Source organism: Lucilia cuprina, chromosome 5, assembly GCF_022045245.1.
Source record: "Lucilia cuprina isolate Lc7/37 chromosome 5, ASM2204524v1, whole genome shotgun sequence".
Taxonomy (NCBI): Eukaryota; Metazoa; Arthropoda; class Insecta; order Diptera; family Calliphoridae; genus Lucilia; species Lucilia cuprina.
Window position 1 is genome coordinate 2062146 of NC_060953.1, and position 19595 is coordinate 2081740.

General features: G+C 28.6%; 4 protein-coding genes across 5 annotated transcripts; 1 reads left to right on the forward strand and 3 right to left on the reverse strand.

Moving 5' to 3' along the window:
* Nucleotides 1–875: 875 nt before the first annotated feature.
* LOC111679899 (protein kinase 4) lies at nucleotides 876–3818 on the reverse strand. The gene is made up of 5 exons (XM_023441502.2): nucleotides 3569–3818; nucleotides 3234–3479; nucleotides 3029–3173; nucleotides 2086–2970; nucleotides 876–2031 (listed from the first exon to the last, which is right to left on the reverse strand). Exons 1-5 carry the CDS (start codon nucleotides 3639–3641, stop codon nucleotides 1104–1106), a joined length of 2277 nt encoding a protein of 758 aa, XP_023297270.2. The 5' UTR covers nucleotides 3642–3818; the 3' UTR covers nucleotides 876–1103.
* Nucleotides 3819–4175: 357 nt separating this feature from the next.
* Nucleotides 4176–5075, forward strand: LOC111679904 (ER membrane protein complex subunit 8/9 homolog). The gene is made up of 2 exons (XM_023441505.2): nucleotides 4176–4446; nucleotides 4519–5075. Exons 1-2 carry the CDS (start codon nucleotides 4261–4263, stop codon nucleotides 4927–4929), a joined length of 597 nt encoding a protein of 198 aa, XP_023297273.2. The 5' UTR covers nucleotides 4176–4260; the 3' UTR covers nucleotides 4930–5075.
* A 129-nt stretch (nucleotides 5076–5204) lies between these two features.
* LOC111679900 (guanine nucleotide-binding protein subunit beta-2) lies at nucleotides 5205–7640 on the reverse strand. Its single transcript, XM_023441503.2, has 7 exons — nucleotides 7483–7640; nucleotides 6715–6930; nucleotides 6425–6654; nucleotides 6157–6358; nucleotides 5731–5860; nucleotides 5593–5679; nucleotides 5205–5502 (listed from the first exon to the last, which is right to left on the reverse strand). The coding sequence occupies exons 1-7, from the start codon at nucleotides 7549–7551 to the stop codon at nucleotides 5396–5398; spliced, it is 1041 nt and encodes a 346-aa protein (XP_023297271.1). The 5' UTR covers nucleotides 7552–7640; the 3' UTR covers nucleotides 5205–5395.
* Nucleotides 7641–9213: 1573 nt separating this feature from the next.
* LOC111679910 (chitin deacetylase 1) lies at nucleotides 9214–14972 on the reverse strand. Of its 2 annotated transcripts, none has more exons than XM_023441514.2 (6): nucleotides 14834–14972; nucleotides 14632–14748; nucleotides 12676–12796; nucleotides 11376–11488; nucleotides 10796–10945; nucleotides 9214–10722 (listed from the first exon to the last, which is right to left on the reverse strand). In XM_023441514.2, the coding sequence occupies exons 2-6, from the start codon at nucleotides 14681–14683 to the stop codon at nucleotides 9572–9574; spliced, it is 1587 nt and encodes a 528-aa protein (XP_023297282.1). In that variant the 5' UTR covers nucleotides 14684–14748; nucleotides 14834–14972; the 3' UTR covers nucleotides 9214–9571. The 2 variants fall into 2 exon arrangements, with proteins under 2 accessions (XP_023297282.1, XP_023297281.1); XM_023441513.2 differs by lacking the exon at nucleotides 11376–11488 and adding an exon at nucleotides 12234–12361.
* Between the last annotated feature and the right edge of the window lie 4623 nt (nucleotides 14973–19595).

The following is a 19595-nucleotide window of genomic DNA, read 5'->3' on the forward strand; positions in this document are numbered from 1 at the left end:
TATGTAGATATTAATATTGTAGAATATAGACTTGACTGTCTATATACTAGACTTTTGATAGGAAATTTCAAACTTTTAAATACAAAATGCAAAAAAAATCAATATTTTTTCTAAAAATTTCAACAAAACTAGATTTTCCAAAAAAATTTCAAATTACACAAAAATTCTCGAAGTTACTAACAAAGAACTCAATTTTTTATAAACGAAAATTAATTTTTTATAACTTTCTACTAAAAATTTAAATTCAATCGAATTCTTTTTTCTAAATTTCTTCAAATAACTCCATAGAATTGAAACGGTTTTAGAAATACTAAAATCTTTATTGAAAATTACCTTCAATTCATAAAATTGCAAGAAAAATACTTTCCAAAACCATTTAGTTTTGTTCGTTTGCTTTCAATTAAGCAGCAGCATGTGTTTTATGTTAAAAAAAAAAAAGTTTAAATAAATACACAAAACATTTTTCAAAATTTAGTAAACTCAATGTTTATTTATTTACAAAAATAAGTATGTATGTAGGTTGTATTTGTATTGTAATGTATGTGTGTAGGTAGATATTATTGGAATATATAATAAATCGGGGATACGTATAATAAATATATAATGTAAGTGTACTATTTTAAACAAACTATTCAACTTTTTTTGGTTTAATAAAAACTATTATATTTTTGTTATTGTATTAGAGTTTTGCTATTGTAATTGTGCTGCAGTTTTTAAAGATTATTTTTTAAATAAGAATTTAAGAAAAAATTTTGAAAATTGGCCAAATTGTTATTTATTTGTTTGTTCTGTTTTAAAGGTTTTTATTAAATAATAAATAAAAAATATATTAAATAATAATAAAAGAAAAACAAAGGAAAAACATGTAAAAACAATAATAATAATAATAATGTATGACAATATTAACTAACAATTCTTATAAATAGTAATAATATATAACACTTTTTTTTTGCGAAAAAATATGTTTAAAAGTTAAAAATTTTGAGTTGTTTATACTTTAAGGAGTAAAAACTCAAGGAAATTTTGTTAAAATCTTGAACGATATATAAATAATTGATCCCTTTATGGTTGTTTAGGTGTCCGTCTGTGTGTTTTTTGTTTGTTTAGTGATTCCTTAAAGCATTATTAATCACCCTTAAGATATCAATTTCCAAATCAGTTAAGGCCACTTGTGATAAATTAGCATTTCGTATTTTCATGGCAACAGATTTAAAAAATGCACCCACTTCATCTTCCTCCTGTGGAGGATTATTAGCAACAGTAATGGCTGTTTGATGATTATTGCTATTAGAAAAGCTGTTATTGTCCTGCTGTAGATGATTGTTGGGGGTATTGGTGGAGGCTTCTGTTGTGTTAGGAGCTGGCTGTAAAGGTGGTGGTGGCTGTAATGTAGCACCCGCACAAATATCTAAAGTTTGTACTGTAGAGGCCAAAGTAATGTTATTGCTGTTGTTTAGGGAGTTCTGATAACTATTCTGATTGTTGGCTGGCGTATTATTGTTGCTCATTGTATTGGAATTTAATAGATCATTTGGTGTATTATCATTTAAATCTAATGAAGGCATGTTGATATGTTGTTGTTGCTGCTGTTGCTGTTGCGTTGCATCTGCTAAATGTTGTGTTTGTAATTGGGGATGTTCTTCTTTAAATGTTTGTTGTAGTGTAGTGGTGCTAGTTGAATCCATGGCTGTGGAACCCATACTTATATTAGTATTATGATTACTAAACACTGAAAACTCTTGCTGAGATTTACGATCTTCATTATCCGGCTCATGGTCATCGGCTTCATTGTGTTCATCTACCACACTGCCACTATCGCCTATGATGTAATTATCTATATCCATATCATCATAACCACTTACACTGCCAGTGCTAACACATAAATTATCTTGTTGATCTGATTGCTGCTGCATAGCCTGCTCATCACTGACTCCGGACATTTGTTGCAAAGGTGAACTGCTGCCATCATCCATATCATCTACTAGTTTATTTTTGGCCAATTCCAATAGATTCTTGGGCGTAATATAATCACTGCAAATGATTATAAATTTAAAAAGAATTCGTTAATTATCCTTTAACACTTACCTTCCTTTATGTTTGATAAACTTTTGCAAAAAACTCAAGGCATCATAGTGTTTCCAACGCGGTAAAGTTTCACTATTTTCTCGATTTTTTAAACGTTTATGTTCTCTTATAAATTGATCTCTTAAAGCTTTCCACTTTAGACGACACTGTTTAACCGTCTTTTTCAATTTGCGTGCTATTTCATCCCAAGCCTCTAGTTTTAATTTAACATTACGATAATTGGGATTAAAGTTGTTGTACAACATATCTTCATTGCGTATTAAAGCAATCAATTCCTTTTCAAAATAACTTTCTATATTCAGGAAAGTGTGTATAGGATCATCATCTTCATCCTCATTGTTATTTGGTGTAGTTTGCTGTTGGCACAATTGTTCCTGTTGTTGTTGTTGTTGCTGCTGTTGTTGTTGTTGCTGTTCTTGTATTTGTCCCATACAATCTACCAAAACATTGTATAAGGCCTCATCTGTGGTTTGTGTTTGATGATGATGTTGTTGATTATCTGGATTATGTTGATGATGTGTATTTAATAAATGTTGTGTATCGCTCAGTGAATGATTGTCCAGCCTGGTATTATTATTGGAGGAGTTATTGGATCCCGTTATATAAGTCCAATTATGTTCATCTGTTTGCTGTTGTAAAACTGAGGACAGCTGCTCCTCGGTGAGATTGTTGGAGGTGTCAGATTTGTTGGATGAAAAATCACAGGTGGCAAAATTAATAGTAGTACTGCCCTCTATTTTAATGGTAGTAAATTTTGGTGTAGCATTATTATCCTCAGTGGCTACAGTGGTAATACCATTATTATTATTATTGGTAACAGTGGAGCAAATAAAGGAATTATTGTTATTATTGGTATTAATGGCAGGTGGAAGACGGGGACGATAGCTGAAATTAAAAAAGTATCAATAATAATCAACATTTTCTTTAAATAATAACAAATTACTTTCTGGCTAAGGCATAGGGCCTTAGAAAATCTAATTCCTTAAAATATTTCCATTTCACATTGACTTTGTTATTAAATTTGGATCTTTTTAATTCCCGGCAATACTGATCTCTCATGGCTTTCCATTTGGCTTTACATTGTAGTTCTATTAAATAAAAAAAAAACATTTAAATACTTTAAATGCTGAACTCTAAACTATAATTACCTGTCCAGCCTAATTGTTCGGAGATTTCTAACCATTTAATATCTTTTCTATGGGTATTTCTATAATTTTCATGTTTAGGATTATACAAGGCCTGCTCTTGGGAAACCAATGAAATCAATAATATCTCTTTGGCTACGGGCATGGTGACCACCATATCTTCTTGTATTTCCTGTGACAAATCTGTCATATCACTGAGATTCATCATTTGCTCCTCCTCCACCGGCGAATGATGATGATTATCTAAAACTTTTTTTTTAGAAAAAAACACATCAAACTAGTTAATATAACACTTATGATATTACTAAGAAATTTTTATAAGGAAAAAAATTATATACCTCCAGCTGCTGCTACGTGGAGTGTTTGATTGTTTTGGTTGTCTGTCGAGCTTAATGCTAAAGTTTCCATCATAGTTTTTGGCGTTTTAATTCAACGTTTATACATTTTCTTTATTGTTTTATTGAAATTCTAAGGCGTAGCTTTAATATTTATGTGGAATTAACTTTAATTTTATAACAAAACTTGTATAAAAAACAAAATTTTTCTATATTTTTATTTTGTTATAGTGATAAAAATAAATTGAAATGTCAAATATTTGACAATAGGAAAAAAAGAAAAACAAATGTCAATAGTTGAAGTTTAAAAAGAGAGATATATTTTCGTTTACACAAAAACAGGCATATTAAAATAAAATAATAGAAAATTCTAACAAAAAATAACTAAAATTATTTATTTATTTCTTTTTTAACTAACATTTTAAGGGAAATAACTTAATTAAAATATATTTTTTTTTAATTAATTGTTTATTTGTGTTTACATTTTTGTTAATGGTGAGTTTGCTTGTTGATAAATTTCACCTTTGTTTGTTTAACACAGAGTTGCTTTTTTGATTACCTTATTTTACGAACAGATTTTATTCTCTTGTCGCTTTGACAGTTCATTTATGATAATTTTCTCATAAATTTTTTTTTGTGCCTGCATAAAATACGCGTTTTTAGTTAAATTTTCACAGAAAATTAAATAAAATAAAATGACTTTATATAAATTTAGTGAACGTGCTTATGCTAAAATTATATTCCATGCTGCCAAATATCCACATTTGGCGGTAAATGGTATTTTACTAGCCAGCAAATCAGATACAGAAATTATCGATGCCATACCGCTGTTTCATCAATGTTTGTATGTCACTCCCATGGTGGAAATAGCCCTTATGCAGGTAAGTTTATTTCTATATTATTATTTAATTAAGCAAATTGTGAATAATAGTGTACATAATGTTTGTTTTAAGATTGATGCTTATGCTGAACGTGAAAACCTAGTAGTGGCCGGTTATTATTGTGCGGCCGAGAATTTCTTGGATAACTCGCTGGATAAGGCTCCTGCCGCTAAAATTGCTGATAAGATTCAAGAGAATTACAAAAATGCCTGTTTTGTGATTATAGATAATAAATTAATGACTTTGGGCCAGGAAGTGCCAGCCATTAAAGTTTTTGGTTGTTCCAGCGATTCCGGTCGTTGGACTAAGGCGGACTTTAAACTTTTACAATCCGAGACAACATTACAAGCTGTATCAGCTTTATTGAAAAGAGGCGCTATGAAGGATGTAGTCGATTTTGATAATCATTTAGATAATCCAGAAAATGATTGGACTAATCAATTTTTAAATCGTGACTTGCAACAAATCATGGCCATGTATTGATGAGAGTAGATAATTGATAGAGTTTCTTTTCTTTCGATCGTTTTTTTTTTTTGTTTTAAAACGTACATTTTTTATTAGATTTAAGGGTGCAATTTATAGTGTAATAACAATAATAAAACAAATCCACATTTACAGCGTATTTATGAAAAATATTGAGAAATTGTTTTTATTTCATCTCATAACGAAAAACTTACGACTTTTCATTAGAAATTTTATTGTTAACATTTTATATTAAAACAATGTTTTCTTTCCTAATGTTTAGTTTTTTTAAACTATTTTCGAGATTTTATTTCAAATCTTGGTTTACAAATTTTAATATTTATTATTTAACATTTTTTATTTAATATTTTAATTAGCTAAATACTTTTTATTATTTGTAAATGTTGTCGTCGGCTTGTAATGGCTTTTCCCCAAAAATATTTAAAAATAAAATTTTCCAAAAACATAATTTTTACAGCAAGTTAACTTAAAGCCACAAGCGTACTTGTTGATCCCAGCTAGTGGAGGCCAAACACATGCCATTGGGTGACAAACTAATGCATGTAATACGATTTTCATGGCCTTGCATTATACCTTAAAAGACAACAACAAAAAATCGATAATTTAATTAAATTATCTTTGTTTTTTTTTTTAAGAAAACCTTTTAGAGCTTAAAATACTCACCATTATGACATACTTTCATGGTATCAAATGAATGTATATTGCCCTCAATACCTGAACACAATAAATAACGTCCACTAGTTGATAGGGCTGTAAATGACAGATTAAGGTTTGGAAACTATTGAAGTTTAAAATACTCACCACAAGAAGTGAAACCAGTATTTTTTTGTGGCGGTTCATATAAGGCAATTTGTTGATCAGATCTTATATCATATAAACGTGCTGTTTGATCCTCAGAAGCAGATGCAAAACCATTGCCACTAGGATGATACTAAAAGTAAAGTTTCTTATAAAAAATCTTTCACCCTAACCTTACTTTATAAATTTCTTTGGCTTTAAGCTAAAATATCTCAAACTTTTAAAGAATTTTTATTATATTAAAACTAAATAGTATTTTTATTAACTTTCTCAATATTTTTTTAAAAATCTAAAACTTTTCCTTAGGTTTAGTTATAAACTAACCTCAAATTATATTTTCTTACTAAATTCTCGGACTTTCTACTCTAATTAACTTATTGTTTGTTACCTTTCTTAAAATTCATAAAATTTGTAATAAAAACTACTTACACAAACCGAATTGACATCCATTTCATGACCGAAAAACATTTGTTTATGCGTATCCTCGCGTACATCCCATAATTTAGCGGTTTTATCTACAGAACCCGTAATATAGGTATTCATATCGGGCGATAAAGATAAACCGGCTATATCACCAGCATGACCATTAAAATCCATAGTCTTGACACCCTTTTCCAAATCCCAATGGCAACTTGAAATGAAAAAATAAATCATTACTTACTTCTTCTAACTATCGGCATTAAACATTTTAACTTACATTTTCATATCTCCCGAACCGGTTATTAAATGGGTATCATCCAAAAAGCGACAAGAGCTTAAGAAACCCTCATAGCCTAATAATTCTCTAGTCATTTTGGCCACACCCGAAGCATCACGATTGTTGACATCATAAACCGTACATTGATTATCCATACCGCCGCAAGCCACAAAATTGCCAGAGGGTGAAAAGGCCACCGTCATGACCCAGGCCGAACGTAAGGGTATAACCTTAAAGTTTTGCAGATTATTAAATTTTGCACTATATTTCCAAAAGTTTATGTTACCCACCTGTACTTTATTAGCTGTCCAAGTATCCCATATGATTAGTTTACCATCTAGTGATCCGGTTACACAATGTCTTGAATCTCCGGCAAAATGAACCGAATTAACTTTATTTATGTGTCCCTTGAGTATCTTTTTAGGTGCTAAACGTATTTTTGGTATATCAGACATATCACCACATTTTTCTTGGAGAGTACAATCGGCTTTGGCCTTTTGATCATCCTGTAGGGAAAGAAATTAAGTTGGAATAATGAAAATTTTTGAAATTTCGACTTTTTCCGACTTTTTTCGACTTTTTCCGACTTTACGACTTTTTTCGACTCTTTCCGACTTTTCGACTCTTTCCCACTTTTTCCGAATTTTTCCGACTTTTCGATTCTCCGACTTTTCGACTCTTTCCGACTTTTATTTACAAAGTCGACTTTTCGTCTTTTTTCATAGACGATAGTCGAGTTATCGACTTTTTTGGAACAAAATAGTCGACTTCGACTTTTCGACTTTTTGTAGAAAAAAGTTCGATTATTCGAAAGTCGATTTATAGAACCCAAGTTGTAAGGAAATATAACTGGTTTTGAGATAGAATTTAAAGAATTGTTTTAAAAATCTTAATTTTGACGAAATTTTCCAAGTTTTTAATGAATTTCTATTCCAAATTGTTAAATTTACATTGTGGATTAAATATTTAAATGAAAATTATCAGATTCTGTCTGAAACTGTCAAATCTGTTTTGATTTTAAGATTCTGTAAAGCTTTTTTATTATTTGTTTATATTACCTGAAACTTTTGTATTAATCCATTAATTTCATCGTATAATTTTTGAGTTTCTGGATCAACTTTAGGCATTTTTGTTTAATTTTTTTCTAATTTTTTTCCACAATTTATATTATTTGTTATTTTATTTTTCTTTTTTTTTAATTTCTATTAATATTTTTTTCTTTACAAAAGTTCTCCCTTTCAAAACCGTTTCAATACTAAACTACAAATTTTCGAAAAACATTATGTTACCGTTAGTTTTCAACTTAATGCAATTAGTTGGTATTTAATTGGATTTAGTTTTGTCAAAATACTTGAGACGCGGTGAAACAAAAGAGGGCCCAACGAAAATTGTTTGTTTAAGGAAAATTTAAATTAGGTCTTTAGAGCAAGCAACGACAAACAAGTTGCTGACATTTATATTGTTAAAAAAGAACAACCCTTAATGAAAAAAACAATGATTTTAGTAAACATTTTGTTAAACAAATAAATTCTATTGTTTGGAATTAATGGCCTCTTAAGTATAGAAAATATTTGAAATTAAGTAGAAATCTAATGAAATAATAACAATTCTTTTTATACAACTTCCAAATATAATCGCAATTTGTTCAATTTGATACTTTTAATCATTTCCCAACTTTTCCCTTAAAAAACAATACAATTTCCTTTATCTTACATTATTTATGCCGCCAGTCGCTTAACGTTACCATCATGTTTATGTTTTGTTTACCTTTTTTTAACCCAAAATTAAAAACAAACAAATTTTTTATAATTTTTCGAAATTTGGTCAATTTAATTACTAATAGCCCTTTTCAATATTGTATCCTACTTTTAGAAACATAATTTAAACATTTCCCAACTTTTCCCTTAAAAAAAAACAATAAAAATTTATTTATCTTACATTATTTATGCCGCCTGTCGCTTAACGTTACCATCATGTTTATGTTTTATTTACCTTTTTCCAACACAAAATTTTTTTAATAATTTATTATTTTTCGAAATTTGTTCAATTTGATTACTAATAGTACTTTTAACCACTTTTTAATATTACATCCTATCTTTCGAAACATAATTTAAACATTTCCCAACTTTTCCCTTAAAAAAGAAAAACAATAAAATTTCCTTTATCTTGCATTATTTATGCCGCCTAACGCTTAACGTTACCATTATGTTTTGTTTACCTTTATTTCAACCCAAAATTAAAACAAACAAATTTTTTATAAATTTTCGAAATTTGGTCAATTTGATTACTAATAGTCCTTTTTAATATTGTATCCTACTTTTAGAAACATATTTTAAACATTTCCCAACTTTTCCCTTAAAAAAACAATAAAATTTTCTTTATCTTACATTATTTATGCCGCCTAACGCTGAACGTTGCCATCATGTTTATGTTTTGTTTACCTTTTTTCAACCCAAAATGAAAACAAAGTTATTTTTTTTTTAATTTTTTTATAATTTTTTTTATTGTTTTATTTATTTTTACAAATTATTTGTTTTTTCTTTTCTTGGTATTTCTTAAAAAATACTAAAATAATTAAAAAAAATTATTATTTTTGTAGCTGCTTAAAAAAAAAATGTGTCGTATTTTTTGGTTCTTATAACAAATTAGAAAACAATAGTTGGAAAAGGCAGCATTTTTTTTGTCATTTAAATTCTACACAAAACAAAAAGGAAACAAATTCACTTACTATTATTAAAAAAATCATAATAATCAACAGAAAATTTTTTTATACAATTTAAAAGATTTTGAAAAAAAAAATAAAAAGTAACACTTAAAAAAAAGAGAGTATGAAGAAGAAATGAGAGAAAGAAGAAAAAAGAATTAACTACACTGAAAGAAACTTTCAGAGATGACAGTTTGTAGAGTTTGAGTATTTTGTAGAGTTTCTAGGATTTAGTATAATTTTATAAAGCATTATAATTTGTGAATTATTATTTCGATTTTTTTTTTTAAATCAGACTCTAGTTGGAACTACTTTAATAACGTAATTCTCTGTGTTTTAGATTTTTATATAAAAAAAAAATTATGTTCTTTTTCTTTAAGAATCCTAACAAAAACTTAAACATTATATAAATTACTTCCCTGGCCTAGCTAGCGAGTGGCAACTTAAACTGAGAAACCATCACCAGTGGGATCCAAGATCCAGGGGTAATTGTTGGGGCACTCCATACAGGTGAAGAGACGCAAAGTCTCACCGGGCAATTCGCGGGTGGTCAAGGGGCAGGCATTGGGCAATGAGCAGTAGGGTTGACCCTTGACATCACACTTCTCCTTCCATTCCTGGAAGTCACGTAGAGCGTTCAATTCTGTGGGATTTTGCATCCATTGGATGACTTGCAAGTTGGTGACGAAGAAGACATCGTTGCGGCCCAACATTTCTTCAATGAATTTGATCAATTCATCGCGGTATTCCTTCTTAGATTTCAACCAGGAGGCGTGGAAGTGGAGACCCAAAGGAGCACGGTTGCTATTGTAGTGACGGTTGAAATTGTGACGCAAAAGTCTACCGAATTGTTCACCAGAGGCAATGTTGGAGCAAGAGTCTACCATATGACAACCGGGCAAAGATTCATCGAAAGTGGGGTCATCACGACGATCCAATTCATTCATGACCATTTCCCAGACAGGGTGGCTACGAGATGGGCAGTTATGGGCATTGCCGTTACACTTATGGGGCATGCGGAAGTACAAGGTGTAGGGCCAGATTGGAACACGTCCCAAAGAAGCAGTGATGGAAGCATCATAGACAAAGAATTGATCAGCCATCATTTCGAATTGTTTGTTGCCACCGACACGCAAGTAAGGGGCACGCATACCAATAATGGAACCATCAGTAATGTTGGCAAAACGTTCAATGATCAAACGGGCGCCAGCCATTTCAGCTAACCAATCATCATAGGTACCACTGGTCCAGTAGTTGGGATCATCCTTGTGGGTCAAAGAGAACACGGACACTTCATGACCGCGACGGTGCAAATCTTGAACAGCAGAGTAGTTGGTGTATTTGTGGGAAACGAAGAAGGTACCCTTGATGGAGCAGCCGTTAGGATTTTGACGTTGGCCATTGAAGATATCTTCGTACAAATCGATGTTGTCAACATTGACGGCACCGTTGAAGGTGATGGTAATCATTTGAGGTACTTGTTGGGGTTCAATGCCACCGGGGATACGGGTACCATCAGCGGAACAGAAACAATCGGGCAAAGCACATTGGGTGGGATCACATTCAGGGGCACGGTTGGGATCTTCATCGACGGCTAAAGGGATGGAGAAGAAGAGAAATTATTAGTTTCTTAATTATTTTTAACAAGTTTTGTATTTGAAACTTACAGCAAGCATTTTCATCGGATTCATCCTTGCAGTCGGGTTTACCGTTACAGAAAAGTTCCTTATCAAGACATTCACCATCACCGCAAGACAATTTACCCTCGGGGCAAATAGGTTCATCGGTTTTCAAGATGGGCTTAACCTTGCGTGGCTCTAATTATTTTAAATTGTAAAAAATTTAATTTAAATTAGATTTTATTTTAGATTTGGAATTTTAAAGAAATTTTCAAGCAAGCTTTAGTTTTTAATTAGTTAAAGAAGTATTAGTTTATAGCTTTAAATAGATATTTGTATAATTTTTGTTATTGAAGATTAGTAACAGACAAAAGTTTAGAAGGGGTTAGTCCAAAGATTTGTTTCTTATTTTTTTATGACAAAACCAAAACCAAAGTTCCTATTTTTTTTTTTTTTTTGTAAACCAAGTTATAATAATTGTTTTCTAAACTAAAAGAAATTAATATAAGAGAATTATGTGCCCTGTGTCCGTTCCCAAATTGTGTTGTTTTTGTTGTTATTTTGTTTATGGGTGTTTTTAAGGGGGGGTGGTGGAGTAGGTGGGGGAGTGTAAAGCTTGGCCACTTACTTTCTTTTTCATTGCAGTTAGTTACTTTAGCCTTCCAGTCACAAGTTTGTTTCATAATATCGAAGGCCAAACCAGAGGGGCATTGGATTTCTTTCAAACCTGATTTGGTACATCTAAAAACACACAGAGAAAGGTGGAAAATGCAGGATATTTAAGGGTCGGATTGATTTTATTTTTTTTTTTTTTAATTTTTACACACAAATTTATATATTGTATTTTTCCCTTAAAATCTTGTTTATTTTCAAAAAAAAAAAATTAATATACAAAAACATCTCAAATTGTAACGGTTTCGTGGGGCTTTTTTGACAGCTTAGAACTTTGGTTTGTAGGAAGCGGAAATTTGTTTTTTTGTAAATATAAATAAAGAAACACATATACAGAGTGTAAATAATTATCACACATACATTTATATATAAATATATAAAATAAATACCAAAGAAAACTTAAGTTAGTTAACACACATTTAATTTAAAATTTGTTTAAAAAATAGAGAGAGAAAATACCAAACAAAACACAGCTCGCTCTTACATCCTTTGACAACTAAGTTCCTAAACAAAGCTGCCAGTTGTTTGTTATTGTTTGATATCACTTATTGCCAGATGTTTTTTTTAATACACAAATCACCAAGTTTAGAGACACACAAAACAGAATTTTATAGACAAAGAAGCCTTGGAAAAAAGGAACAAGTCTTAGCAAAAAGAAAAAACTTGAAATTTTTTTAGACAATTTATCATTTTTCTTCCGTTTGTTGACAGTAAGATTAAGAAGTTATTATTATATATACACCAAAAAGAAAACAAACAAAAAAAACAGAAAGTAGAAGGAAGTATGGAGTAGGAGTATAAACTCTAAACTTACTCTCAATTTCATTACAAGTTTTAACATTTGTTTTCCAATCACAGGTTTGTTTCATAATATCAAATGCCAAACCGCCAGAGCATTTAATTGATGCTAAACGAGTTTTACCCGTTTCACCTTTATCACATCTTTATTTATTTTTTTTTTTAATATAAAATATAAATTTATTAAAAATCACATAATTATAATTATGTAAATGAATTATGAAAAATTTTATAGTCTTTTTTTTTATTAAAAAAAAAACGTTGCCAAAATTGCCATAAAATTTAAATTTTGATGTTTTCAAAATTTTTATAAAATTTAAATTATGGAATTTTTCAAAATCTTGCCCTTTTTGTAGTAGTTTTTTTTTTTGGGAAAAATATTGTTGTTTTTTTAAAGATTTTTCATGAAATTCAATATGTGTATGTGTTGGTTTAGACAAAAACCAAGGATAACTTACCTGTAGACTTCGCGACAATCGCCTTCGGTATCTAAACGGAAGTATTCATCACCGGGTCTATCGGTACAGACTTCTTCTACATCGATACCTTCTAATTTATCATTTGTTTCTTGACTGGCAGCTAAAGGGTTAATAAAATGTAAAAGAAAACATTTAGTTAACTGTTTTTTACCGAGTTTGTTTTTAAGATAAAAAGTATTAAAAAAGTGTTTTTATTAAATAATATATTATCATTTAGTAGTTTATATATAGATCTCACTTTAATAACCAATAAATAAAGAATAATTTTAAATTTTTCGAATGTTTCCCTAAAACTAGTTTCACCACTTTAACAGTTTTTATATCTGTTCTTTATAAATTTTAAAGATCTAATTAACAATATACTAATTCATCTGTATGTCCTTTATATTTGTGCCAAATCTTATTCAAATCGTTTAAGCTTTTTACAAATTACAGCTATTTTTCTATTTTGTGTGAAATTTCACATACGTTGTGCAGTTTGTGGCTTGACGTTTAATTGTAATTACATTACTGTTTATTTTCATTGTTTTGTTTATGTTTTACTCTAAAGTGGTGAGTTTATACAAATTAGTGTTGCCATATGAGGAATGTTAGTAAAAATAACGGTAAATCGTTAAACATTGATGGTAAACAATAAAAATGAAGAATACTCTTGGGAAAATAATAAAAATTGAGCAAAATTTGGAAAATTACTTGATTTTAAAGAAAATTTTTAATTTTTAAGTGTTTTTATATAGAAAATTGTGTAATATTGTAAATAATTAGCAAATTTAGTTTATTTTTTGTCTTTTTGCACAGCATTTTAGTATGATAAAAAATTTGAAAAATGTTTCTTTGCAATAGCAATCTTATTTTCCTAATTAATTTTAAAGCCGGCTTTTTAATTGCGTAATGTATAAAACTTGTTTTTTTTATTTATTTTTTTTTTGCAAATATTTATCCTCTAAATTACTATACCATTATTATGGTTATAAAGAAAAAATGAAAGGGAAATGCCATAAAGTATCATTTACATTGACTATATACAACCAGTTTCCGTAATTATGCCTGTAAACTCTTTGTGTAAAGAGTAAAAGTATTAACTTGCAAGTTATTCAATAAAGTAGAAAAACTAATAGTGCAGCAGCCAGTTGTTTGCACAAATAGTAATGAAGTTAAGTTAAAGTAGTTTAACCAGTTTTTTTTTGCTTTAAGTAAAGGGAAGAAATATTGCATAAATTTTCTACTATTGTAAAGTAAAAATTATGTAAATTTGTATATAGAAAACTATTTATTACCAAAATTGTCAAATAAAATGTTATAATGTTTGCTGGGTTATTATATATAATTATTCAATTATTAGTTTTTATTTGTGAAATTATTTAACATTTTCATTAGTTGTTGTTGAGTTTAAACTTGTGTCTGTTTATTTGGTTTGGTTGTTTTTCTTCGCTTAATTGAAGTGGTTAACCTTGGTTTAAAAAGCTTTGTATTATTAAATGCCATAATTATAGTTAAATGGAAAAAGTAAGAAACAAATATTTTTACTTTTTGAATAAACTAAGAAAAATAGGTTTAAAATTTGAAAGGTCACAAAAGTTTATTAGAGGAAAATTTAAATACAACTTTTAATTATTTTTAAAAATTAAAAAAAGAAATCACGTGATTTTTTTAAACAGCTAACAAATTTTTTAAATAATTTTAGCAAATTACACTTTTGTTTTAAATTTTTACTTAAACACTTTTTCTTAAGGGTTTGCCTCATAGGTATTTTTGTTTTAATAATATGGCAACACTAATTTGTATATACTGTATTTAAAGCGCCCTCTATTAGCTCCTTTTTTGTCATTTCTTAAACGTTCGTTTTTTTTGTTCATTTAACACAAACACTTTTTTAATACTTTTTTTTGTTATAATTTCTTTAAGTTAAAAATATTTCTAAAAAAGAAAACTTACCCAAAGCACAGCACAATACAAATAAACCTAAAACAGGCCACACACGCGCCATTTTGCGTATGTGCTTTTTCTTTGTTTAGTGTAGACTGAACGAGTGGGTTTTTTAACCACAAAAACCTTTAAAGGAGAAAAAAAAATTAAAGAAAAAATAAATTAAAACACTTGTCACCAAAAAAATATATGTAGATTTAAAAATACTAACTTTTTTATTATAGTTTGTAAATAAACTATAAACGTTAGCTAGCGTACTTGCTCAATACACAGCCACGATTACACTAGGTGTTGGCTGCTAGCAGCAAGTTCTATTTATTAAGATGCACAAAACACTTGAAAACACACAAAGGTAAAAAAAATTTTGCAGAATGGTGAATAAGAAATGGTAAAAAACCTTTAAAAACCAGCTTAAAATCAAGTAGACTTTTAAAGCTAAAGAAATCAAAGAGCATTAGTTCTCATACTTGCTCTCTTTCTCTTTCTTTAACTTAAGCTAGAGGTGAATTTGTTTTTGCTACAAAAAAAGGGGAACTTAAGAAAAAAAAAGCTCTTTCTTTAGCAAAACCCATTAATATGCATAAATGCATACAAATTTTATATTTATTTACTTTAAATCCAGTTTTTTTTTTTTTTGGGTATAAAATTTAAAAGGAGCTCATCTTTAAAGTTTATATAACAATAAAAAAACACAAATTTGTTAATAAAAATTTCATTATAAACCGGGGAAGGGGGTTTGTTTTTTAAATTGATTAAACTCACCACTTTGTGAAACTCTCCTCAGAGTTAGAGGTTTGTTGCTTAAGTCTTTTGTTTTATAGCAACAACATACATATTTCTTGTTATTATTTTATTAAATTTAAATCCAGTTTTTTCATTTATTTGTTTGTTATTATTGTTGTTATTTATTTAATTAATCAGTTATTATTAACAACAAAATTGCGCAAATTATTTAAATAAAAAATTTTTAACTTAAGAAAACAATAAATATATATATTAAATTTCTTGTATGAACTTAAAGCAAAAACTCTATTAAATTATTAAAAACTTACATAAATTAAAATTATAGAAAAAAACAAATAACCAAGGAGTGTCTTAAAACAAAAAATAATAATGATGAAATTGACATTTAATGTCGTGCAGGCGTAAAACTTTTTTTTTTGTTTTATTTAAATAAAACTTAAACTTAACAAATTACAAAAACATTTAAATGTCACTAACCACCTCAAACAGCAAATCATATAATTAAATATTCATTTTTTTCATTTTCTTCTTAAAAACCCTCTATATCCTCTTAATAATATCTGTTTTTTTTTTCTTTAAATTTCTTAGTATATGTTTTTTTTTTTTTGTTTAAATAAAAATCTTGTTTAATTTTTATTTTAATTTCATTTTAAAGCCGGCTTGTGTAAGAAGTTATAATGATTTTCACCTCCACCTGAGGTGAATACTAATTATTTTGTTTATTTGTTAAAACAATTCGTTTAAAAATATCGTTAAACCTTTTTTTTTCTAGCAAATAACAGAAATTTATACAAAAAAAATTAAAACTAAACTATAAACATAATTCACTTTACTGTTGTTTATTTTCTGGTTTTCTTAAACAAATTTTGTAATTCTTAACACGTTTAAAGTTCTCTTAACGTGGCAAAATATCTAGTAACTTTTAGATTTTTTCTTTTCGATTTTAACCATTTAACAGCACCTATCAACCATGTGTTCGTTCCTATCACTAATAATAATAATAATAATAATAATAATAATAAACAATTTAATTTTATTTGAAAAAAAAAAATTATTGTACTTTAAGTTAAAGCCTTTTTTTAACGGTTGTTCAATTGTTATAATGAAATATTTTTATAGGTTTTCATTAAAAAGGTTATTAAACTTTTGAAATTTTTTAATTTTTATAAACATTTTCATAAACTTATGTTAACAAAGGAGTTGTACAAAAATATATTAAAAGATTTTTAAAAAAGTGATTGTTTTAAAATATGGTTTGTTTAAATTGTTTTAAACTGATTTTATCGCTGACATCTGAAAATCATGCTGCCTGCTGTCGGGGTTTCTTTGTAAAACAAATTTAACAATTTAAATTGTAATAATATTATATCAGATTTTTGTTGAAACCTTTCATTCTGTCAGAGAAAACGCATGACGCATTGAAATTAAATTTCAGAAAATTCTTTTCAAATTAAGGCTTCTGTTAGTCATGATTACATGCGATCTACAATCTTGACTATAGAGTGTTTTATAGTCTCAACTAAAGATTCATCTATAGTCTGAACTATGGAGTAATTTCTTTTTTAAATGATCTATAATCTCGATTCTCGAGTGATCCACAGTGATCTGTAATATTGGCTAAAAATATTTCTATAGACTCATCTATAGTCTGGATTATAGAGAGATCTACACTCTAGACTATAAAGTAATCTAGGGTATCGTCTATAAAGTGCCTATTGTTGCTGTCACTCCAATGTGGAATGATCTACAGTCGCGAAAATAAACTGATCTATAGCGTGATATATATGGCTTCGACTGCAGAGAGAGAGAGTCTTGACTTAAGAGTGATCTGTAGTCGACTTTTTATAGTGATCTATAGTCGAGACTATGGTATATAGTCTTGACTCTAAAGTAATCCGTAATCTTTATATTGAGTGATCTACAGTTTTAACAGTAAAGTGATCTATAGTCACGACTATATAGTGATCTATAGTAGCGAGTATAGAGTGATCTATAGCCTCGCTCATAAAGCGGCTATATTTGTTATAACTAGTTACAATCTCGAATATAACGAGATGAAAAAATTGATTCATAGCTTGGACTACAAATTGATCTATAGCCTTGTCTTTTGAATGATCTATAGTCGAGACTATGGTTTATAGTCTTGACTCTAGAGTAATCCACAATCTTTATATTGAGTGATCTACAGTCTTGACACTAAAGTGATCTATAGTCATGATTATAAAGTGATTTATTGTCTCGACTATATAGTGATCTATAGTAGCGAGTAAAGAGTGATCTATAGTCTCGCTCATAAAGCGAGTGATAGAAGAGACTATAAACCAGCTGTACTATGGAGTGATCTATGGTGTAGATTATGGTCTTAGTTATAGTGTGATCTACAGTTTTGGCTGAAGAGTGATCTACAGTCTTGACTGTAGAGTGATCATAACATTTTAAAAAGTGGTCTATAGTCTGAATTATGTAGTGATCTACAGTTTTGACTATAAAGAGATCTACAGTCTCGCTTTTAAACCGACTATCACAATCTACAGTCTCGAATATAAATCTATCAAGTTATTTATAGCTTCGACTACAAAGTGATCTATAGTCTTGACTTTTAAGTGTTCTCGACTATAGAGTAATCTATAATCTCGACTATTGAATGATATATGATTTTGATTATAGTAATAACTATATATTGATCTGCAGTTTTGATTAAAAACTGATCTACAGTCGAGACTATAAAGCGATCTATAGTCATGTGTATTATGTAATCTATAATCTCAACTATAGAGCAATTATTAGCCGATACAATGAAAATATAGTGAATATAGATACACTCGCGTTTAGTGTGATTTAGAATCATCTATATAGACTGGATTGTTATCTGGAGTGAAGTTATCTATTAGATCGATTTTGGATTGGTCTATATTCTAGACTATAGACTATAGGCCTCAACTTATATACAGGCTCGACTTTAAAGCCTTTAACATTGACTATAGAGTGATCTGCAGTCTTGACTATAGAGTGATCTACATTCTCAATTATAGACTGGGTTTTAAACTCTAAATTAAACTTGTCTGGTCTAAATTCTAAATTCTTGTTTATAGACTGGTCTATAAAGTGATTTATTAAAAATTTTAATTTTCGTTTAAAATTCAAGTTTCAAAAAAGCGTTTGATTTTATGTAAACAAATGCTTTAACAAAGAAATAAATTGCAATTGAATTTAAATAAATAAACATTTTTGTTTAACAAATAATACCCAAATTTAATTAAATTCTTAAGAACAGGTACTTAAATGACAAGTTTTTTTTTTCTTCTTTTGAGTGCGTTGTCTATATTTCAAAGGTTTTTAAATTCTGGTGCATAATTACATATTTTAAACGTGTGTGTGTGTTTTTGGGACACAAGTACTTAGATATTTTCCAATTGAAATTAAATATGAGTCAACAGTGACTTTATTGAAATTTAAAGCGTGTAAACACGTCCGTTTTTTTACTTTAAACACAATAATTTGTTGAGTGTTAATACGTTTTTTTATTTCAATCAAGGCTTGTTGATTTGAAGGTATATTACAAAAGTTAACGGTTGTTTTGTTGTTGGGTGGTGTTGGTGTTATTTTTATTAACGGTTTTTTGAAGTTCATTTAAAAACAAAAAAACAAGATGCAAATTAGTTAAATTTTTTCCTAGAAAGAAGCATTTGTGAAAGGGACATGACAAATATAGGCAAATTATGACTATTGCAAGTTTACTATAGAAAATGTATCTTTATTGCAAGTTTACTATGGAATATTTAATGCAATTGCATCTTTACTTCCGAATATATGTAAATTTGTGGTCATTGCATAAATACCAGACAAATTATTGCTTTTGTATATTTACTACAGAAAATGTTCGGCTATAGCAAATATACTATAGAAATTGTATAACTGTTGCGTATTTACTATAGCAAATGTATGGCTATTGCAAAATTTCTTATCTACTAACAAATTTCTATTATTACTACAACACTAGTGCAGAATATTGTATAGAAAATATTGGGCTATTGTAAATATACCATACAAATTGTATAACTGTTGCGTATTTACTATAGCAAATGTATGTCTATTGTATATTTCCATATCTACTAACACATTTCTATTGTTTCTACAAGACTAGTTAAGACTATTTGCAATTAGGCTGCAATAAATGTATAGCTATTGCATATTTGCTATGGTATATACAATTTTTATTAATTTATTTT